The 24859-nt window shown below is 46.1% G+C and overlaps 1 protein-coding gene across 1 annotated transcript; it reads left to right on the forward strand.

Annotated features, from left to right (window-relative positions):
- The first annotated feature begins 16974 nt into the window (after nucleotides 1-16974).
- On the forward strand, nucleotides 16975-24574 carry LOC120030643 (E3 ubiquitin-protein ligase pellino homolog 1-like). Its single transcript, XM_038976082.1, has 6 exons — nucleotides 16975-17147; nucleotides 18107-18236; nucleotides 18503-18604; nucleotides 19329-19574; nucleotides 22973-23161; nucleotides 23972-24574. The coding sequence occupies exons 1-6, from the start codon at nucleotides 16975-16977 to the stop codon at nucleotides 24572-24574; spliced, it is 1443 nt and encodes a 480-aa protein (XP_038832010.1).
- Nucleotides 24575-24859: the final 285 nt, after the last annotated feature.

Here is a 24859-nt window from a genome sequence, read left to right on the forward strand (position 1 = left end):
AAAACTACAAATCCCTGCAAGCTCCAGCACGTCACCTCTAGCTGGCACCTTTGCTAACAGGTATTGTGTCAATTTAAAACTTGCACAAGACACTTCACAGAATTGTCCATTTAAAAAAACGTAGCCAATTTATTCACTACATTTAGCTAACGTTAGTTCATCCAGAGATTCTTACCTTTTCCTCAAATGGTCTTGTCCAGATCATCATGGCATTTGTAGTTCTTTATGATAGACACATTAGCAGCTAATTAGCATTTCATTTTTGGGGGGTAAATACAGGCAAATATATTGATTAAAGTCACCTTGTCATAGAGAAATTTACACGGTTATCAAAACGTCACACCAGGGTAAGCCTACACAAAACACAGACCTTATTTGAAGTGTTTCTAAAATCCCCTCCCCTAATTGGAGTACATTTATGGACAACAAGGCTTAGGCTTCTTCAACCAGCTTCTACATACTATATACATTTGACGTACGCAGTATATTTTACAAAAGTTATCTTTTGTTTGTTTTTAGTCCCATCCTTTAGCTCCACTCAACCCCTCCCATCTACAATGCCTTCGGAAAGTATACAGACCCCTTGACTTTTTCCACATTTTGTTACGTTACAGCCTTATTCGAAAATTGATTAAATAAAAAAAATCCTCAGAAATCTACACACAATACCCAATAGAATGCTATTTATTGACTACAGCTCAGCGTTCAACACCATAGTGCCCTCAAAGCTCATCACTAAGCTAAGAACCCTGGGACTAAACACCTCCCTCTGCAACTGGATCCTGGACTTCCTTACGGGCTGCCCCCAGATGGTAAGTGTAGGTAACAACACATCCGCCATGCTGATCCTTAACACGGGGGCCCCTCAGGGGTGCGTGCTCAGTCCCCTCCTGTACTCCCTGTTCACTCATGACTGCATGGCCAGGCACGACTCCAATACCATCATCAAGTTTGCCGATGACACAACAGTGGTAGGCCTGATCACCAACAATGATGAGACGGCATATAGGGAGAAGGTCAGAGACCTAGCCGTGTGGTGCCAGAACAACAATCTCTCACTCAACGTGATCAAGACAAAGGAGATGATTGTGGACTACAGGAAAAGGAGGACCGAGCACGCCTCCATTCTCATCGACGGGGCTGCAGTAGAGTAGGTTGAGAGCTTCAAGTTCCTTGGTGTCCACATCACCAACAAACTATCATGGTCCAAACACACTAAGACAGTCGTGAAGAGGGCACGACAATACCCAGGAGACTGAAAAGATTTGGCATGGGTCCTCAGATCCTCAAAGGTTCTACAGCTACACCATCGAGAGCATCCTGACTGGTTGCATCACTGCCTGGTATGGTAACTGCTCGGCCTCCGACCGCAAGGCTCTACAGAGGGTAGTGCGTACGGCCCAGTACATCACTGGGGCCAAGCTTTCTGCCATCCAGGACCTCTATACCAGTCGGTGTCGGAGAAAGGCCCTAAAAATTGTCAAGACTCCAGCCACCCTAGTCATGGACTGTTATCTCTGCTACTGCACGGCAAGCGGTACCGGAGCGCCATGTCTAGGTCCAAAAGGCTTCTTAACAGCTTCTACCCTCAAGCCATAAGACTCCTGAACAGCTAATCAAAGGGCTAACAAGGCCCCTCTTTTACGCTGCTGCTACTGTCTGTTTATTATCTATGTATATTAACCTTAACTCTACCTACATGTACATATTACCTCAATTACCTCGACTAACCGGTGCCCCCGCACATTGACTTTGTACCGGTACCCCCTGTATATATGTCACGTTCCTGACCTGTTTTCTGTTGTTTGGTATGTGTTTATTGGTCAGGGCGTGAGTTTTGGGTGGGCAGTCTATGTTTTCTGTTTCTATGTTGGTTTTGGGTTGCCTGGTATGGCTCTCAATTAGAGGCAGGTGTTTGACGTTTCCTCTGATTGAGAGTCATATTAAGGTAGGTTGTTCTCACTGTTTGTTTGTGGGTGATTGTCGTCCGTGTCTGTGTCTGCGCACCACACGGGACTGTAGCGTTTGTTCGTTCGTTTGTAATAGTCTGTACCTGTTCCTACGTGCTTCGTGTTGTATGTAAGTTGTCATGGTTTAGGTCAGTCTACATTCGTTTTTGTTATTTTGTATTTCTAAGTGTTATTTCGTGTTTCGTCGGTTTTGTTTAATAAATCATTATGAATTCACACCCCGCTGCACGTTGGTCCAATCCTTGCTACTCCTCTTCGGATGAAGAGAAGGAGGAAGCCCGTTACAGAATCACCCACCAAACCCGGATCAAGCAGCGGGTTAACGGACAGCGCACGAAGCAGGATTTCTGGTCTTGGGAGGAGATCATAGAAGGAAAAGGACCATGGGCTAAAGTTGAAGTGAATCGCCGCCCATGGGAACAGCTGGAGGCAGCTCGGAGAGCGGAGGAAACCGGAGAGAGGAACCGGCGTTATGAGGGGACGCGTCTAGCACGGAAGCCCGAAAAGCCCGCAAGTACAACCCAAAAATGTCTTGGGGGGGGGGGGGGCTAAGAGGTAGTGGGTCTAGGGCAGGTAGGAGACCTGCGCCCACTTCCCAGGCTAACCGTGGAGAGCGGGAGTACGGGCAGACACCGTGTTACGCAGTAGAGCGCACGGTGTCTCCTGTACGTGTGCATAGCCCGGTGCGGGTTATTCCACCTCCTCGCACTGGTAGGGCTAGATTGAGCATTGAGCCAAGTGCCATGAAGCCGGCTCTACATATCTGGCCACCAGTACGTCTCCTTGGGCCGGCTTACATGGCACCAGCCTTACGCATGGTGTCCCCGGTTCGCCTACATAGCCCGGTGCGGGTTATTCCACCTCCCCGCACTGGTCAGGCGACGGGGAGCATACAACCAGGTAAGGTTGGGCAGGTTCAGTGTTCAAGGGAGCCAGTACGCCTACACGGTCCGGTATATCCGGCGCCACCTTCCCGCCCCAGCTCAGTACCACCAGTGCCTACACCACGCACCAGGCTTCCAGTGCGTCTCCAGAGCCCTGTTCCTCCTCCACGCACTCTCCCTGTGGTGCGTGTCTCAAGCTCAGTGCCTCCAGTTTCGGCACCACGCATCAAGCCTCCTGTGCGTCTCCAGAGCCCTGTACGCACTGTTCCTTCTCCCCGCACTCGCCCTGAGGTGCGTGCCGTCAGCCCGGTACCTCCAGTTCCGGCACCACGCACCAGGCCTACTGTGCGCCTCAGCAGGGCAGAGCCATCTGTCGGCCCAGCACCGTCTGAGCCATCCGTCTGCCCAGCGCCGTCTGAGCCATCCGTCTGCCCAGCGCCGTCTGAGCCATCCGTCTGCCCAGCGCCGTCTGAGCCATCCGTCTGCCCAGCGCCTTCTGAGCCATCCGTCTGCCCAGCGCCTTCTGAGCCATCCGTCTGCCCAGCGCCTTCTGAGCCATCCGTCTGCCACGAGCCATTAGAGCCGCCCGTCTGTCCCGAGCCATTAGAGCCGTCCGTCAGTCAGGAGCCGCTAGAGCCGTCCGTCAGTCAGGAGCTGCCAGAGCCGCCAGCCAGTCAGGAGCTGCCAGAGCCGCCAGCCAGTCAGGAGCTGCCAGAGCCGCCAGCCAGTCAGGAGCTGCCAGAGCCGCCAGCCAGTCAGGAGCTGCCAGAGCCGCCAGCCAGTCAGGAGCTGCCAGAGCCGCCAGACAGTCATGAGCTGCCCTACAGTCATGAGCTGCCCTACAGTCATGAGCTGCCCTACAGTCATGAGCTGCCCTCCAGTCATGAGCTGCCCTCCAGTCATGAGCTGCCCTCCAGTCATGAGCTGCCCTCCAGTCATGAGCTGCCCTCCAGTCATGAGCTGCCACTCAGTCATGAGCTGCCACTCAGTCATGAGCTGCCACTCAGTCCGGAGCTGCCACTCAGTCCGGAGCTGCCACTCAGTCCGGAGCTGCCACCCAGTCCGGAGCTGCCACCCAGTCCGGAGCTGCCACCCAGTCCGGAGCTGCCACTCAGTCCGGAGCTGCCATTAGTACAGAGTTGTCCCTCTGTCCTAAGCTACCTCTCTGTCCGGAGCTACCTCTCTGTCCTGAGCTACCTCTCTGTCCTGAGCTACCTCTCTGTCCTGAGCTACCTCTCTGTCCTGAGCTACCTCTCTGTCCTGAGCTGTCTCCTCTATGTAGGAGGGGCCTTAGTGAAGGTTCCTGGACCATGGTCGGGGGCGAGGGTCGCCACTCAAAGGACGCTAAGGAGGGGGACAAAGACAGTGGTGGAGTGGTGTCCTCGTCCACCGCCGGAGCCGCCACCGCGGACAGATGCCCACCCAGACCCTCCCCTTGAGTTGTAGGGGTGCGCCCGGAGTTCGCACCTTGAGGGGGGGGTTCTGTCACGTTCCTGACCTGTTTTCTGTTGTTTGGTATGTGTTTATTGGTCAGGGCGTGAGTTTTGGGTGGGCAGTCTATGTTTTCTGTTTCTATGTTGGTTTTGGGTTGCCTGGTATGGCTCTCAATTAGAGGCAGGTGTTTGACGTTTCCTCTGATTGAGAGTCATATTAAGGTAGGTTGTTCTCACTGTTTGTTTGTGGGTGATTGTCGTCCGTGTCTGTGTCTGCGCACCACACGGGACTGTAGCGTTTGTTCGTTCGTTTGTAATAGTCTGTACCTGTTCCTACGTGCTTCGTGTTGTATGTAAGTTGTCATGGTTTAGGTCAGTCTACATTCGTTTTTGTTATTTTGTATTTCTAAGTGTTATTTCGTGTTTCGTCGGTTTTGTTTAATAAATCATTATGAATTCACACCCCGCTGCACGTTGGTCCAATCCTTGCTACTCCTCTTCGGATGAAGAGAAGGAGGAAGCCCGTTACAATATAGCCTCTCTATTGTTATTTTACTGCTGCTGTTTAATTATTTGTTACTTTTATTTTTTTAAATGTACTTAACACTTTTTAAACAGAAATTATTGTTGGTTAAGGGCTTGTAAGCATTTCACTCTAAGGTCTACACCTGTTGTATTCGGCGCATGTGACAAATAACATTTTATTTTAATTTGATTGGATGCCACCTGTGGTAAATTCAATTGATTGGACATGATTTGGAAGGCACATACCTGTCTATGTAAGGTCCCACAGTTGACAGTGCATGTCAGAGCAAAATCCAAGCCATGAGGTCGAAGGAATTGTTCGTAGCGCTCCGAGACAGGATTGTGTCGAGGTACAGATCTGGGGAAGGGTACCAAAACATTTCTACAGCATTGAAGGTCCCTAAGAACACAGTGGCCTATCATTCTTAAATGGAAGAAGTTTGGAACCACCAAGACTCGAGCTGGCCTCCTGGTCAAACTGAGCAATCGGGGGAGAAGGGCCTTAGTCTGGGAGGTGACCAAGAATCCGATGGTCACTCTGACAGAGCTCCAGAGTTCCTCTGTGGAGATGGGAGAACCTTCCAGAAGGGCAACCATCTCTGCAGAACTCCACGAATCAGGCCTTTATGGTAGAGTGGCCTGACGAAAGACACTCCTCAGTAAAAGGCACATGAAAGCCCGCTTGGAGTTTGCCAAAAGGCACCTAAAGGACACTCAGACCATGAGAAACAAGATTCTCTAGTCTGATGAAACCAAGATTGAACGCTTTGGCCTGAATGCCAAGCGTCACATCTGGAGGAAACCTGGCACCATCACTACGGTGAAGCATGGTGGTGGCAGAATCATGCTGTGGGCATGTTTTTCAGCGGCAGGGACTGGGAGACTAGTCAGGATCGGGGCAAAGATGAACGGCGCAAAGTACAGAGAGATCCTTGATGAAAACCTGCTCCAGAGCTCTCAGGACCTCAGACTGGGTTGAAGGTTCACATTCCAACAGGACAACGACCCTAAGCACACAGCCAAGACAAAACAGGAGTGGCTTCAGGTCAAGTCTCTGAATGTCCTTGAGTGGCCCAGCCAGAGCCCGGACTTAAACCTGATCGAGCACCTCTGGAGAGACCTGAAAATAGCTGTGCAGCAACGCTCCCCATCCTATCTGACAGCGCTTGAGAGGATCTGCAGAGAAGAATGGGAGAAACTCCCCAAATACAGGTGTGCCAAGCTTGTAGTGTCATACCCAAGAAGACTCAAGGCTGTAATTGCATCCAAAGGTGCTTCAACAAAGTACTGAGTAAAGGGTCTGAATAGTTATGTAAATTTAATATTTTTATTTTTTAATAAATTAGAAAAAAAATCTAAAATTCTGTTTTTGCTTTGTCATTATGGGGTATTGTGTGTATATTGATCAGGGGGAAAAACGATTCAATACATTTTAGAATAAAGCTGTAACCTAACAAAATGTGGAAAAGGTCTGAGTACTTTCCGAAAGCAATGTATCTCTGAACACCATCCAGTTTTGATTTCTATTTGCCATATATTATTAAACTGTGCTGTGATGTTTCACAAAAGTTCTGAACCTTTCTAGTCTCATAGTATCTACAGATTGTAAATTAAAGATAATTTTTTTAAAGAGTATTATTATATTAAGGGCCTCCCGAGTGGCGCAGTGTCTAAGGCACCGTGCTAGAGGCGCCACTACAGACCTGGGTTTGATCCCAGGCTGTGTCGCAGGTGGCCACGACCAGGAGACCAATGATGTGGTGAAAAATTGGCCCAGCGTCATCCGGTTTAGGGGAGGGTTTGGCCGGCTGGGATGTCTTTGTCACATCACACTCTAGCAACTCCTTGTGGCTAGCCGGGCGCATACACACTGACTTCGGAGGCCAGTTGTACGATGTTTCCTCCTACACATTGGTGCGGCTGGCTTCCGGGTTAAGGGAGCGTGTGTCAAGAAGCAGTGCGGCTTGGCAGGGTCGTGTTTCGGAGGACGCATGGCTCTTGACCTTCGCCTCTCCCGAGTCCATATGGGAGTTGCAGCTATAGGATAAGACTGTAACTACCAATTTGATATCACGAAATTGGTGAGAAAAAGGGGGTAAAAAAATTTAAATTAAGAGTTATATTATAAAATGTATCGATTGACTATGACCTTTTAAATCACTCAGCAGGGCTACTTGCAGAGTTAGCGACAGGTAAATGTTGCAATTCGTCAGCCATTCCCGAACCTGTGACCAAAAACAAGCTACATACAGTATGGACAGTACCAAAACAAGACATTATCTAATGATTCTGTCTCTTCACAGCAAAATCTTCAGAACTGAGATGGTTGTATCCCCCATATAAATAACATTATACTGTTTGCAAGAATTTTGTATAATAATTTAAATTGAAAAACAGCTGTACATTTTTTGGTCCTTAAATGAAACTGGTATGCTTTTTTATACAGTACCAGTCAAAAGTTTGGTCACACCTACTCATTCCAGGGTTTTTCTTAATTTTTTACTATTTTCTTCATTGTAGAATAATAGTGAGGACATCAAAACTATGAAATAGCACAAATGGAATCATGTAGGAACCAAAAAAGTGTTAAACAAATCAAAATATATTTGAGATTTGAGATTCTTCAAAGTAGCCACCCTTTGCCTTGATGACAGCTTTGCACACTCTTGGCATTCTCTCAACCAGCTTCACCTGGAACCCATTTCATGAAGGTCCCGACAAACACATTGCTTCCAGAGACAGTTTGGAACTCTGTAGTGAGTGTTGCAACCGAGAACAGAGGATTTTTACGCTTTAACACTCATTCTGTGAGCTTGTGTGGCCTACCACTTCAGGGCTGAGCCGTTGTTGCTCCTATAAGTTTCCATTTCACAATAACAGCACTTACAGTTGACCTGTGAAGCTGTAGCAGGGCAGAAATTTGACTAACTGACTTGTTGGAAAGTAGACTTTTGGCCATGTAGTGTATTTTCTGTTATTTTTCCTTGGAAAGAGGTAGCACATACGTTTTTAAGCAAGTCAACAACTTGCTCTTTCTTCAATTTTACAACCTCTATTATCACATCTCCCTATAATATAGACCTGGAGGTGTTTCTTTAAAAAAAAATACATGATCATTCACACAGAATAATCTACACACTGCCTTGGCAACTGTACCTTCCTGAACAGCGCCTCTTTACAGTAGCCTACCAACTGTACAAGCATCATGCGCATGGGCTGGGATCAGCAGGTAGGTGGAGCCAGCACATTTTGCAAATCTTACGCAAGAATCGCGGAATCCTGATCAACCGCAGAGAGGCAATAATGTGGGCGATGGTGTGTCGGTGTTACTCCTGTGTTTTTTCCAAGGTAGAGTGCTAAAGAGAGATGGGCGTGACAACGGGCTGTCTGGACCACGAATAGTCTCCGGGAGGAAAGAGCATCTCGCAGTCTCCGATGTACCCGATGACAACGGAGAGGCAATGCCGACTGTCCGGTCCAATGGTTGTTCCATCCAACATACCTTCGCAGGTGGTGTTTTAACAACGGCACGACGTCCGATATTGAGGCCGCACGGGGATTGACACAATCCAAAAGGGAATAAAAAATCTAACGGACCTCCTTCGGCACACATTAGCGGGTATTTATTGATTAATTTGCCAACCTGTTCAATTAGGCTACTGTCCATCAATGTGTGTTTTGGTGCTGAAGTGGGTTGACAATTGGCCTGTCTTATGTCTTTTTTTATTTTCTTACATTCATGATAGCAGATAGGATAGGCTATTCTGTTGTCTGTGCGTGTGTGCTTGCGTGCTTGGTGATGTCTTATTATTGTAGTATTTATTGTCTGTGCAGTGGATTCCCTCGTGTACTTCCCTGCCTCAAAGACTGCTGTGCTATGGAGCAGAGAAACGTTAAAAACAAATAAACAATTATTACAATGGGTAGGCTATTAAAAAAGCACTAACCTCAGTAGGTCTAAAGATATTGTAATTACCAGCCCATCATAATCACTTTTCACCATAACATGTCATTTTTTAATATAGCCCAATAGATTTTTCCTGCGATGGTTCTTTCAACAAGCCTACATTAAACAAGGTTTTAATAGCTGCCATATTTATATCCAACTGAAATGTCATCTTCCATGCTATTACGGCTATGATTATTATGACCAAAATGACAAGTCATTGTTAAAATTATTGCGTCTCCTTGGCTATAGCGATCATAGGCGTCCGTCGTGAGCATAACAGAGGGAGACGCAATCCTCTGCAATCTGGCCCTTGAAAGCACAGAGCAGAACCAGCTAAGATCATGTTCTCAGTGCCCAAGTCAGTGTGTAGCTTAGTTGGTTTACATTACATATCAAAATATGTTTAGCTTAGCCCTATCGCATAGCTGAAGGACTGAGCATAGCCTATTTATTCTGGTTAGGTGTTTGGCAAATGATGTTATTTGTGGAGGCCTGCTTGCCGAGAAAACAAAATCCTATACGCATGATGATAATGGGGAACAAGATGGCTCACAACTCCCTCAGACTTTGGAGTGCAAGTATACATTGTGGAACCTGGAAGTGTATACATATTATTGAGCAGGTTTGGTTCCATTAGGGCCTCGTGTCCAACACACAGAAACATATATATAATTGTTTAAGATAAAATAAGCTGTATAGATAAAGATCTTAGAAATAAACAAAGCCCCAGTCTAATAAATCTGTGTTAATTTGCCATTTACTGTATTATGTGCACAGTATAACACACACACACAAGCGCACACACACCAATCAAATTCAAATGTATTGGTCGCGTACACATATTTTGCAGATGCTATCGCGGGTTAGGGAAATGCTTTTGTTCCTAGCTCCAACAGTGCAGTAATAGCCTACCTAACAATACAAAGCACAGAATTAAGAAATATCAAAATATTAGAATGAGCAATGTCAGAGTCTGGAATATAAATACAGTACCAGTCAAAAGTTTGGACACACCTACTCATTCCAGGGTTATTCATTATTTTTAAACATTTCTACATTGTAGAACAATAGTGAAGACATCAAAACTTTAAAATAACACATATGGAATCACATAGCAACCAAAAAAGTGTTAAACAAATTATTTGAGATTCTTCAAAGTTTCCACCCTTTGCCTTGATGACAGCTTTGCACACTCTTGGCATTCTCTCAACCAGCTTCATGAGGTAGTCACCTGGAATGCCTTTCAATTAACAGGTGTGCCTTGTTAAAAGTTCATTTGTAGAATTTCTTTCCTTAATGCTTTGAGCCAATCAGTTGTGTGACACGGTAGGAGTGGTATACAGAAGATAGCCCTGTTTGATAAAAGTCCATATTATGGCAAGAACAGCTCAAATAAGCAAAGAGAAACGACAGTCCATTATTACTTTAAGATATAAAGGTCAGTCAATCCGGAAAATTTCCAGAACTTTAATTTTTTTTTCAAGTGCAGTCACAAAAACCATCAAGCAGTATGATGAAACTGTCTCTCACGAGGACAGCCACAGGAAAGGAAGACCCAGAGTTACCTCTGCAGCAGAGGATAAGTTCATTAGAGTTAACTGCACCTCAGATTGCAGGCCAAATAAATGCTTCACTGAGTTCAAGTAACTGTTCAGAGGAGACTGCATGAATCAGGCCTTTGTGGTCAAATTGCTGCAAAAAAAGTACTAAAGGACACCAATAAGAAGAAGAGACTTGCTTGGGCCAAGAAACACGAGCAATGGATATTAGACCGGTGGAAATCTGATGAGTCCAAATGTGCGATTTTTGGTTCCAACCGCCGTGTCTTTGTGAGACGCAGAGTAGGTGAACGGATGATCTCCGCATATGTGGTTCCCACCGTGAATCATGGAGGAGGAAGTGTGATGGTGTTGGGGTACTTTGCTGGTGACACTGTCTGTGATTTATTTAGAATTCAAGGCACACTTAACCAGCATGGCTACCACAGCATTCTGCAGCAATACCCCATCCCATCTGGCTTGCGCTTAGTGGGACTATCATTTGTTTTTCAACAGGACAATGACCCAACATCCCTCCAGGCTGTGTGAGGGCTATTTGACCAAGAAGGAGAGTGATGGAGTGCTGCATCAGATTACATGGCCTCCACAATCACCCGACCTCAACCCAATTGAGATGGTTTGGGATAAGTTGGACCGCAGAGTGAAGAAAAATCAGCTAACAAGCGCTCAGCATATGTGAGTGCTATAACTCCTTCAAGACTGTTGGAAAATCATTCCAGGTGAAGCTGGTTGAGAGAATGCCAAGCGTGTGCAAAGTTGTCATCAAGGCAAACGGTGGCTACTTTGAAGAATCTCAAATATAAAATAGATTTAGATTTTTTAACACTTTATTGGTTACTACATGATTCCATATGTGTTATTTCATAGTTTTGATGTCTTCACTATTATTCTACAATGTAGAAAATAATAACAATAAAGAAAAACCCTTGAATGAGAAGGTGTGTCCAAACTTTTGACTGGTACTGTTTATATGTATATGATGGTGTGTATACAGTAGACGTTATGGACAGACAGACACACACACACACACACACACACACACACACACACACACACACACACACACACACACACACACACACACACACACACAAACAACAGGTTTGCAGCATCTCATTCTCAATTTGTATGTTCCATATAACCAGTTTCCTATTCCCCATCATGTACTGTAGTTTTGTTGTGGTCTTGCTGTGCTTGTTAAAGAGGCCTCGATGTTCTCCTCCTGTGTCCTCGCTAGAGCCTACTGGGAATCTGTCTGTTTTGTTTCTCTTTTGCCTGCCCCTGTTCCTCCTCCTATTCTTCCTCTTCCCCCTATAGGGTAAATACACAACTTCATCAATACTGTTTACAACTTCAAAGAGTAAATACAGACAATCCTAATGAGTAAGTTCCTCACACTTAAACATAATCCCATTCAAAATGCGTGCTTCGCAGTCTTGTTTCAATGGACGCCTGTCTACAGTCGCACAGATGAATCGTGCATGACTGATGCTTACTCATACAGGCAGTCCGTAAGCTGGTTGTCTGCTGTGACACGTGGGAGAAAGGGAGAGAGAGAGAGACAGACTGAGAGAGCGAGAGAGAGAGAGAGCAAGGGAGGGAGGGATAGAGAAAGAGAAAGACAGTGAGGACGAGTGACGGGGGAGAGAGGTAATAGAGGAAAGGAGAAAAAGAGCAGGTGAGAGAGAGAGCGAGAGAGAGGGTGTGTGGTACCGGTGAAGAGGTGATGAGGTAACTGGGCGGCCTACCTGTGCGTCTTCTTGTAAAGCCAGAGGGGTCAAGCAGGTAGGTGGAGGTGGCAATAACACAAGAGAGATTACATAACGTATACTTACCGGCAAAATACTATGAAGTCTTAAGGGGAAGCTCAGGCCAAGTGTAGGCCGAACCCATTTGAACCATTGAGATATACGTATATTAACCTGTGCATCTTAGCTATTGAGATATACGTATATTAACCTGTGCATCTTAGCTATTGAGATATGAACCCATTTGAACCCGACAAAGAGTAGTCTCAGTAAAGGAAGAGAACATCCTCAACTCTGAACCCTCTTGAACAAGTAAAAAGGGTGCCTGGAACCAAAAATCAATGACCTAAAAAAATGTAAATAACACCTGGCAAAGATACCCCAATGTGACTCTGGGGGAATACAATGTGTTGTCACTGAACGAGGGCCCCTTTTCCCGAGAAGATACAGATCAAACGTGGACTAAGATGTAGTATGGGATGGATGGTTGAACCTGGTAATGGATGATGTTGTTACTGTTGTTGTCTCAGAGTTTGACTAAGCACTCTATTGGGATACCACAGGCTCTATTAAGCCTGTGTGTCAGCGTGATGTGAAATGAGCATTTCTTTACTCAGAATATTTGTCTCCTAGTGTAGAGTATTGTTTGAGTGACTCCCTGACCTGATTAAAGTGGAACCCTGTTGAAGTTTGTTGGAAAGACACACAATCTCACACGCACTTTCTCTCGGTCTCTGAGGTAGTCTGTTGTTCCCGCTCCATTAAACGGCATCATAGCACCCACTGCACAGCGCAGCACGAGCCGGTCACAGACTTTATCAGGCAGGCCCATTAGTACACAACACCAGTGCTATCGGGCTTTGTGTCTGCTTCGATAACAGGTGACACCTTGGCCACCATAGACCATGACCAACCATTGACTGGCAATCAATGCAATAAGTCAGGTTTTGCCGACAGTGTAGTATGTCCTCATGTGCCTGTGCATACTGTGTAGGTTAGATAACCTCTATCAGCTAGCATTGGACATGGACTGGAATCGCGGTGGAGATATGAATTTAAACATACCAGTCGAGTAGAGTTACGGTATATCTCAGTTTATCTCCTGCCAAACATCTTGCTTTTCTTAGCAAGGTGCTAAATCGGAGTCCCTCGTTGCCATGTTTTCGTCGTGTTGCATACCAAGATAAAATGTTGGAGGTGGTATCACAGATACCATGACAGTACGCTCATGTGCAGAGGAAATGTATTCACAGTGATATCCAGTATCAGGAAGAAGCTGACACGAGGCAATACCATGGAAATCACTGCAGTACACTCTTAGAAAATAAAGGTGCTATCTAGAACCAAAAAGGGTTATTTGGCTGTCCCCCTTGGATAACCCTTTGAATAACCCCCTTTTGGTTCCAGGTAGAAGAACTCTCTTTTTTGGTTTCAAGAAGAACCCTTTTGTGTTTTCTTATGTGGCAAGACACAGAACTCTTTTGGAAACCTTTTTTATAAGAATGTAGTAATAACCCTACTACAAGCAATGATAGTGGCACTACTGTTCAAACATTAGCACCACTGCTACAAATGTTAAACCACAAACCACCACTGAATGGAAATTGTTGCCTCTATAATCTTATACAACTGATATGATAGTGGCTACATTTCTCCAGATATGGGAGAAAATAAAAAATACATGTAAAAAGATGTCTGGAAAGGAGTCAAATGTGATCAATGTTGTCAGGAATTCATAATTTATTCCTGAGATCATTTCCTGGTGTGTATATTTAGCTCTCTGTTCATTTGTTACTGGTTGGAGATGGAAGAGCTTCACCCCTCCATTTCACTCCTCTCTCTCTCTCTCTCTCTCTCTCTCTCTCTCACCCACACACACTCACCCTTCCTCTGCAGTAGGAGGAGAGAGAATTGTGGTGAAGAAGAGGGAGGGAGGGAGACATTTGGAGAGCCAGAAAGGGGGAGTTAAGGTTGAAGAATGTTCATAATAAAACCAACCAAAGATAATATAATAAACGCTAGATAACGTTGTGATACCCTGTGTAATAACTGCAATGGAAATCGTGAAACATGTCGCTATGTTTCTTTGTTTTCCTTTGTGTCTGTTGACCTGTGTATTGTCAGTGGTCGCTATTCCTTTCCAGTCCCTATAGCTACCATCCCAGTCTTTTACTGTGGACTGCATTTCTATCTCTCTTTCTCTCTTTCTCTATTATTCCCTTTCCCTTTGTCTTCCTTTGTCACACAGCTTTTCTCTGTTCCTCTGTGTCTTTCTCTCAATAACCCCCTGCCCCCCCCCTCGCTCTTCCCCCCCTCTCTCTCTCTCCCCTTCTCTCTCTCTCTCTCTCTCTCTCTCTCTCTCTCTCTCTCTCCCCCTATCTCTCTCTCTGTCTCTCTCTCCCTCTCTCTCTATCTCTATCTCTATCTCTATCTCTCTCTCCACTCCCAGGTTGTGGCAGTGGGTTGATTACAAAGTGCGTGGCAGAGAACAGGTAATCCATCACCCTGCCAAACCCCTGCACCGGCGAGCATGCGCACACACACACTGTCTCACACACACACACACACGCCCACGCACACCGTAAACTGTGTCCCCTCTCTCAGTCCCATCGTCTGTCTGCCTCCATCCCTCCTATTCTCATTGTCCATCTCTGGTTTCCCATTTTGCCTTTGGTCTTAGTGTCATGCTTTATGTCTGTCTGTGCTTGTACACATCAGTGCAAGGTATCTTGTATTTCCACCTCTCATTTCTCTCCACCTCTCAATCCTCCTCCTCCTCCATCCATCCATCCATCCATCCGGCCATGCCGCCATGGTTTGTCTATTTCAGTCTCATCCTCCTCTCCCTACTCAACCCCTCCCCTCCCTCTTTCTTTCACTCCCTTTCCACCTCCCCTGTGTCCATTCTTTCTCTCCATCCTACTCCTATAACACTCCATCTCCCAGCCATAGCAATGGAGAGCCGTAATGAAATGGCGACCGCCTGCCTAAATCTGCTCTCTGTCGTCCATCATCTCATTACGAGGGGATGTTCTCTGTGTCGGCCTCCGATTAGACGTGTTTATATCGAATAAAGTCTAATGTTCACGTCGTGATGCAATTGACAACTCGCCGGAACAGCTGTGGTCCCCGTGCTCTTGTCTGGTCTGGCCGTTCATTTTAAGGGATGAGGCTTTGAGGTTTGAATGCCCAAACTCAAGATTATATAGGATGTCAGACACATAGACATAGAATGGGAATGTCAGTTCTAGTAAATATATTTCTATGATCAGAGAATTTGTACTTCTGGGGGAAGAAAACATATAGCAGAGTTGGAATTCCAGTCTGTTTATAACCATAACATTATGTTTTTTGTTGTTGTGTAGGTATGCCATATTCATGATCCATAAATAGTGAACAAGGCATTGGTCTATTATGGCTGGCTGTGTGATGTCACTGGCTTCATTAGATTCGTGGTGTAGGAGGTCTCGCCCACTTTTGATTAATACTAGGGTATTTATAATAAACACTGGCATAGAACCTGTGTTTGCCTCATCGCCAACACAGACAGGGAATGTAGAGATTTGTTTCACTTGTGTACATTTGCAAATGTCAAAGGATTTAAATGTAAACAGACATTTTACTCTATATGCACACCCACTGTTTGAGGAGATAATCATCTTTCCTTTATTCACAATTCATGTGATGTGATGCTTGTTTCTGTAAAGCACCACTAGAATGTGACCCTGTGGTATTATACAATTGCATTAGACTATCATAAAAATGTATTTTTAGTCCAATTCCTTTAATGCCAAGTGCTTGTTTTCATTTGACAGTGCCCCCAATTGAACCATTGAAATGCCACAGCCAGCCAGGCAGCCATAAACCTTTTGTAAAAACTGAAAACCAATCATGTTGAACCCAGAGAAAAGTTGCAGCTCTCACAGGGTTTGTTAAGAATCTCGGACACGACAGAACATCGATTGATGGTTATCTGGTTGTTAACTTTAAAAGCTTTGGGAAACATGTTCTCTTGTTTTGAGTGATTCTTGGCCCTACAAAGGACGATAGTAACACTTGCCAATGGCCATAGAACTTGAGTTCATTTAACAATGGTAGGATATGTCAGACAGAGACACAATGTGGTACAAGCTGAGGCTGTAGATTTAGGCGTTTAACTGCCTGCGTGAAAATGCTTGGCTCACTTGTACCCACCTTGTCCTATTCGTTTTGCCTGTCTTGCGCGTGCACACACACACACACAGGCATGCACGCCCGCACACACACACTCTGCAAATGCACCAAGTCAGCAAAGAAGAGAGAGTACTTCTGTTTTGTCACATAATGCAGTATGACAATTCAACTTCTAAGTACAGCGACAGCATCATGATGACTGTCTGAGTAGGACCACAAATGCTGCGTCTTTGTTGAGGGCCACATGACATTGATTAAGCCTACATATGATTTGTTAGCTATTTTAGGTGCAGGGGTGCTTGATCCTGTAATTACCAAACACAAATGGATGTTAAGATGAATTTAGCCGTTTTTTTCTGGCTTGACAAGCTGTCATGTTAGAGAGGGTACTTCGCATGATCAGCACTAACTGATATTTCCCTTCATGCCAGTGACTTGAAATGAATAGAGACTTTTCATGATGTTGTCCCGATTCAGAAGAGGGCGGGGGGGGGGGGGGGGGGGGGGGGGGGGGGGGGGGGGGGTTTACAGGTCATGTATATTTGAATATTGAACTCTTTGATGCGCTGATGAGACATCGGTGACTGCCTACAGCTGTATCCTTTTCTTGGTGGACTGATTGTCTTGAGTGTCTCTTATATCTCTTTCTGTCTCTCTCGCTCTCTCCCTCCCCCTTCGGCTCCCTCCCCCTTCTTTCCCTCCCAGCTGTGAGCCCACATTGTGGCCGGCGGGCATGGTTTTGGAGGGTAGCTCGGAGGCCCTGTGTCCCCCGCCCTCACTGGAGCTGCGCCCGTCCTGCAACAAGAGCCAGCCCTCGCCTCCCCTGGGCTCATGCTCCACGCCCCACGACGGACTCTTCCCCGGGGACAAGGAGCCCGTCAAATACGGGGAGCTCATCGTCTTAGGGTGGGTTTACCTGTCCCTCTGGTGTGTGTGGTGGAGAGGTACGGGGTGGGTGGGTGGGTGTTTCTGTGCGTGTTTGCTTATGTGTCTTCAACAGTGGTTAATATGTACAACAGTTGCCCATACCATTCATCTCATCCCAGACTGTGTTATAAACACCATGCCTTGAAGAAACGTTATTTATATGGACTTATAAGTCTCAGTGGTTGTGTGTACACTCTTAAGCAGTCCATGTCAGTTAGAAGAAACCCCCCTTCCTACCTTCTTTACAAAGCCAAAAAGACTAGCCCTTGCAGCTCCTAGACACACACAGTACCTATCTTTCTTTCCGTTTCAGTGGCTCATAAAAAAAGAGCTCATTTGACTCCCTTACAATGATGCCATTGTAAGAGTCTTGGGGCAGAATAGGCAAATTACACCCTCAACTGCCGAGAGAGAGAGAGAGAGGGAGAGAGGGAGAATTGTAGACTCATAGAGACACATATCTTACTCACTGCTTACACCATTGATTCATACAGTGATGGTATATAATAATTGTGGATTATGAGTAAGGCTGAATATTCTATGGATTTTATTAAGAGGGAGTGTAATGCCAGCTGCAGACATTTTATGACCCCTATCCAATCATGACATGGGCAGGTAATAGAACATAGGCAGACTAACCCATAGAGGGAATATTCCCCTCAGAACCCAATGAATCTTTATGGATTGAGATTCAAGCTATTTGGTCCAGTTTTAAAAGAATACTTTACCCCAAAGTGTGTCACATGTTCACATCTCATAGGTAGTCTAAAGTTGTAGTCTAATTTGTTGTGTAGATCCAACTATATGTATTAGGATAATACATGCAAGCCCCAATCCCAACTGAATGGGAAAGATAGGCTGCCAACTAATACAAATGTACAGTATATTTGGTTGTATATTGAAGAAGTGTTTTATATTATGACCCATACTGTACTCAGGCACAATGGTTCCTTGGCCAATGGGGATAAGGGGCGAAGGAGAAGTCGTCTGGCCCTCTACAAGAGACCCAAAGCCAACGGGGTCAAACCTGATGTCATCCACAATGTCTCGACCCCTCTGGTGTCAAAGGTGAGAGGTGACTGTCTAAATCACATTAGATTTAGACAGTATTAAACACTATTTAATAACTCAATAAATGTTTACTCATTAACTCTAAAAATATTCTGAATGCAGGAATGAATAGTACACACTGAGTGTACGACTCTGTTTATATAAACGCTTACCACATATGGTACTAATACATTTCCAAGCAGGCAAAACTTTTGGGATGCCCTTTCCTGAGTAGCTGGCTATATGACCTGGTTCCTGTATATGTGTGTGTTCTGCATCGACAGGCCCTCAGCAACAAAAGCCAGCACAGCATCTCTTACACCCTGTCCAGGAGTCACTCGGTCATTGTAGAGTACACTCATGACACCAACACAGACATGTTTCAGGTGAGTCATCTTTTATATTACCTACACATGACATGCCAAGTCAGCCAGAGCCCCAACACTTCAGCACAACAATGACCTAGAAACTGACAACAGAGTGTGTGCATCATAAATGACATTTCCTATTTAGTGCTCTACTTTTGACCAGGGGCCCATAGGGGTCAACATCTGTGCATTACATAGGGAATAAGGGTACCGTTTGGGGGCGCACACCATCAGAATAGGAGCGAGGAGAGGGTTTATTTCCTGTGTGTTAGATAGCAGACTCCCGCTCTCTGCTCCCCCTCTCCTCTCCTTTCGGACAGCGACAGACTGCTCTAGCTGTCTATCTCTCATCCCAGTGATGAATGAAGGAGTCCAAACTCCTGCGGGCAGAATGGATCTGAGGTGCTGCAGGCTCCAGGGCTGCGGTCCCATCTGTTCATCTGTCTGCTCTCTCTCTCTCTCTCCAACCAGGGGCTGTGATGAGGCTGCCATTTTATCTCCTGGCAGCCTGGGAGGAAACAAAACTTGTTTACTGGTATGTTGTGGGCATTTGTCCACAACACACCAGATGATATCCTGACTTCAGTGGGATTGAGTTTTTCTACCTCCCTCCTCCCCAAAGACATGTTTCCACTCATATACACTATTCTATTCTACTCTACTCTATTCTATTCTACTTTATTCTATAATTCTATTAACCATGAATCTCCCTCTATCTCCTATGTCCTACCTCGCCCTACAGATCGGGCGTTCTACAGAGAGCATGATTGACTTTGTGGTGACGGACACAGCGGGCAGCAGCACCAGTGGTGGTGGCGGTGGGTGGCAGGTCCAGGGGGCGGCAGGCGAGGGGGTCGGAGGAGGGGGGCAGTCGGCCCAGAGCACAATCTCCCGCTACGCGTGCCGCATAATGTGCGAGCGCAACGCCCCTTACACGGCCCGCATCTACGCCGCCGGCTTCGACTCCTCCAAAAACATCTTCCTGGGGGTGAGTCGCGGTGATGGCCACAGCGTGAGTGACAGCATGGGCGACATCACACCCCGACCATGTCATCGCGGTGATGAGCGTCACCATGTGTGAGATACTGTGGAGATTGATTGAAGTCCGGGAGGAAATGGCGGTGTGGTGTGTAGGAGTTGTTAGTGGGTGTGTGAATGTTTGTCATGTGGTCTGCTTCTTGGGCAATATTTATTCGAGGTGTATATTCATACACAAATTACCCGTCTGTACTGGACAAACAAATTAGCAATCTCTTGTCCCCCTCCTATGCACACGCACGCACGCACGCACGCACGCACGCACGCACGCACGCACGCACGCACGCACGCACGCACGCACGCACGCACGCACGCACGCACACACACACACACACACACACACACACACACACACAGACACAGACACAGACACAGACACACACACACACACACACACACACACACACACACACACACACACACACACACACACACATTCCACTGGTGCGTCTTCTTCGTCTTAGGGCTATTGCCTCTCATTGGCTGGTTGGCCCAGCGCCTAACCACAAAAACAGCCCTGGCCGCACTTTGTTTAGAGATAAGACTATCAATGGTAAATATCAATAGACACACGTCCGGGACGGCCAGGCCGCATTTGCTTTCAGGCTCTGAGGGCCACAGCTTTTTTAATGGATTGGATTTATGACAGCATTGTTGGATTCTATACACACACATTTGCACAAGCTGCAGAGAAAAGGGAATTATGTGAATCAAGGAGCCGTGATTAAATTGATATGTGTGCAGTGGTGGGAAAAGTACTCAATTGTCATACTTGAGTAAAAGTAAAGATTCCTTAATAGAAAATGACTCAAGTAAAAGTGAAAGTCAACCAGTAAAATACTACTTGAGTAAAAGTATGAAAGTATCTGGTTTTAAATGTACTTAAGTACAGTGATGGAAAAAGTACTCAATTGTCATACTAGAGTAAAAGTAAATGCTAGACTTCAAATTCCTTATGTTAAGTAAACCAGACGGCACAATTGTCTTAATTTACGGACAGCCAGGGGCACACTCCAACACTCAGACATCATTTACAAATGCAGTATTTGTGTTTAGTGAGTCCGCCAGATCAAAGGCAGTAGGGATGACAACACGTTATATTGATAGATGTGTGAATTGGACAATATTGCTGTCCTTCCTGAGCATTTGAAATGTAACAAGTACTTTTGAGTGTCAAGAAAATGTATGGGAATAAAAAGGTACATATCTTCTTTAGGAATGTAGTGGAGTAAAAAGTTGTCAAAAATATAAATAGTACAGATACACACATACAGTATGTCGTTTATTGGGGTATGTGAGTGATGTGTGCGTTAGAGCTGGGAATTGCCAGCGACCTCACGATACAATATTATCACGATACAATATTATCACGATACCATATTATCACGATACCATATTATCACGATACCATATTATCACGATACTTCGGCGCCGATACGATATGTATTGTGATGCTCACGATTCTCACAATTCTGTATGTACTGTATTATGATTCAATACTGTGATTTTATTGCGATTTGATGTCCCAAACATATTTCTCACCATACGGTATGTCTGCTGTAGGGTGACAAGAGAGAGCCATAAGAAAATGAGTGTTGATCAGTCATGGAAATAAAAGTGCTGAAAACAAAACAAATTATAAAGAAGATGAAGAACAAGCTATGAAGGAAAAATACTGGATTTTTGGTGCCGCTACAGCCAACTAGTGCAAAAATAATATTGCGATATTGTCAAAATAAATATCCCGACATGTAACTGTATCAATTTTTTCCCCCCGTCAAACTCTTCTGTCTTTATCTGTGTGCAAGTATGTGCACATACGCGTGTGTTTGTGTGTGTGCGTGTGCTTGCCCGCATGTGTGCATGGGAGTGTGAGTGTTTGCTGAAAACCACTCCAATCAGCAAACACAACAATACACTGCATTAAAATTACAGTGCAGTGGTCCAGTGCAGTGAAGTAGAGGGGGGTTGCTTGTGTTTGATCCATTCTGGCAGAGGCACTCAGTTCCCCCCTTCTCCCTGTCTTCCCCCATCCCCCTCGCCCATACAGGGAATGAGTTATCGAAGGGGTTCTGCGAGATGAACATGGAGTGTAAATGGAGAAAGAGAGAGAGTTGGCAAGGGAGAGACGGGGAGGCCATTTGGGGGGGGGGGGGGGGGGGGGGGGTGAAGGGAGAGCGAGAGGGAGGGAGGGAGAGGGGCCATTGTCATTGTGGAAGACATTGGAGGCAGGAGTCCAGCTGTACTCATCTCCATCGATGGGAGTCGGCCCTAGGGTCAGAGTCAGACACACTGTACTGCCACACCGCCAGTCTGCCACTGACCTCCACTAGCATTTGATTATGAGGGGCAGGAATGGCGGCCATATTGGATTATATTAAGGAAGGTGGTAATGTTTTTGAAACGATTGACTGGTCAATGTGCGTCGTGTGCCAACAGTGACCAAGGGCAATGACAGGATAGTTCATATACCATACACAGTTATGATATACTTACATATGCTTTAGTGAATATCACACAAGAAATAAGAGTTTATTCTGAAAATGGTTTCGTTGACTACAGATATACAACAAAATGATGGCATCGATGACAATTATAGCATGACATCACATGCAACCTTGTGACACTACAAAGACAAAGACTTGTATAATTCATCTTAGCATCATAGCATGTGGCCGGTGCGCGGCTATGCAAAGAATACAGGGGAGAAACCTCAGAGCCCTCAATAGCTTAAGAGCTGCTAGCTGCTGTCAATGAAGCGAAGGCTGAATAACCTCCGCACGGCTCCCTCCTCTATAACTGGCACACACACAATGTCCTTGGCAGATAGCGGAGTCAGGCAGGCAGCTCGGCCCACTGCTACTGTGGAGGTGGAGAGGGAGAGAGGGATGGAGAGAGAGTGGGATGGATGGAGAGATGGAGAGAGAGAGCGAGAGAGAGAGGGGGATGGAGAAAGAGAGTTTATTCAAAATATTAGGACATAAATGTTCTGAAAGGCTTATACAATAACACTGGTTGAATGGCTTGTAGTCATGCCTGCTTTGAAATGTATGCCCACTGACAGAAAATATCATAACACTGCCACTGCAGGAACTGAATGCCCTGCAATGTTTATGTGTGCGTGTGCATCGTTGTGTGTTAGTCAGTGTAGTAGTCCTACTCTGGTCTAAATATAGCAGTGCAGAAAAGCAATGTTAGCTGTTTATTTTCTCTCTCTCTCTCTTTAACTCTCTTTCTGCCTCTTCCTCCCCTTCTACCCCCTTCTCTCTTCTTATCTTTCTCTGCTTTTATCCATCACTATCCCTCACCTTGGCTCTCTGTCTGTCTGTTTGTGTGCGGGTCTCTCAGGAGCGGGCTGCCAAATGGCGAACGTCAGACGGCTTGATGGACGGCCTGACCACCAATGGCGTGTTGGTGATGCACCCGGCGGGAGATTTTGTGTCGGAGCCGGCGCCAGGCGTGTGGCGGGAGATCTCGGTGTGCGGGAACGTCTTCGCCCTGCGGGAGACGCGCTCGGCCCAACAGAGGGGAAAATTGGTGAGGGGGAGGTTGTCATCAGTGGCAAGCCACGGGGGGGAATGGGAAATAAAGCCTCAAACCTGTCTGGTTATCAGGACTACTGTTATGTCTGGACTTATCTGAAGGACACTGAGATTACACTATCCAACTATGAATGATAATTGATTATATTTAATGAGTAAAATAATTGATCAAGGAAACATTATCTCATTATCAAGGCGATCACATGTGTGTGTACAGTATATGTGTATATATATATATATTTTTTTTTTCTACATTGTAGAATAATAGTGAAGACATCAAAAGTATGAAATAACACATATGAAATCATGTAATAACCAAAAATAAGTGTTAAGCAAATCAAAATATATTTTATATTTGAGATTCTTCAAAGTAGCCACCCTTTGCCTTGATGACAGCTTTGCACACTCTTGGCATTCTCTCAACCAGCTTCCTGAGGTAGTCACCTGGAATGCATTTCAATTAACAGTGTGTGTCTGTCTGTCTGTCTGTCGGGTTAAATCAAGGACTCCACAGTCAGGCTAAACATCTGATGAGCTTTAGAGTTTCCCAACTATGAGTTATGAATGATGTTTTGTGAATCAATCATTAAAGTTTGATTCGATTCTTGATGGTATGCGACAGGGTAGGATGATCACAGTGCCATAAAGTGGTCGTAGGATAGGGAAACAGAAGAAAAAAACAAGTCAAATGCACAGAAAAAGGAAACAATGTAGGCAAATAGTTATGCTTTGACAGCTACAGTTTTGTCTGTATCTGTTTACGAATCCTCCCCTTAATCCTGCTCCCCACCCCGTTTCTCTCCAGGTGGAGAACGAGTCCAACACCCTGCAGGACGGCTCTCTGATTGACCTGTGCGGCGCCACCCTCCTGTGGCGTACCCCGACGGGCCTGCGCCGCACCCCCACCCTCAAGCAGCTGGAGTCCCTCCGCCAGGAGCTGAATGCCGCCCGGCCCCAGTGCCCCGTGGGTTTCAACACCCTGGCCTTCCCCAGCCTGGCCCGGCGAGAGATTGTTGACAAGAAGCAGCCCTGGGTCTATGTCAACTGTGGTCACGTGCACGGCTACCACAACTGGGGCTACCGGAAAGACAAGGGCCACAACGTGGGCCCCGGGGGGATGGCTCCGGCGAGTACCGGGGAGAGGGAGTGCCCCATGTGCCGGCGCGTGGGCCCCTACGTGCCCCTGTGGCTTGGCTGCGAGGGCGGGCTGTACCTGGACGCTGGGCCACCGACGCACGCCTTCTGCCCCTGCGGCCACGTGTGCTCTGAAAAAACTGTGGCGGGCTGGAGCCAAATCCCGCTGCCGCACGGAACGCACGCCTTCCACGCCGCATGCCCCTTCTGCGGCACCTGGCTGACTGGCGAGCAGGGGCACATCAAACTCATCTTTCAGGGGCCCGTCGACTGAGGCTGGAGCTGAGTGGCTGAGATAGGGGGCAGGGTAGAGGGAAGGTGGACTGGGGAAATGTCTAAAAGGACTGTCTATAAGGAAAAGTGAAGGGACAAGAATAGCAAAGACTGTCGAAATGACGATGGACTGAACTGAAGAAAAGAGGCAAACGTGATGGAAGTAGATGATGCATAAATGGCATTTGAGTTGTATTTGGGGAAGATGTAAATAAAAGGTGTTGAAATGAATACGTGACTGGTGTTTGGTGCTCTTTGGAATACTGATTGTAGGTAAAAAAGCGTG

Source organism: Salvelinus namaycush, chromosome 36 (assembly GCF_016432855.1).
Source record: "Salvelinus namaycush isolate Seneca chromosome 36, SaNama_1.0, whole genome shotgun sequence".
NCBI lineage: Eukaryota > Metazoa > Chordata > Actinopteri > Salmoniformes > Salmonidae > Salvelinus > Salvelinus namaycush.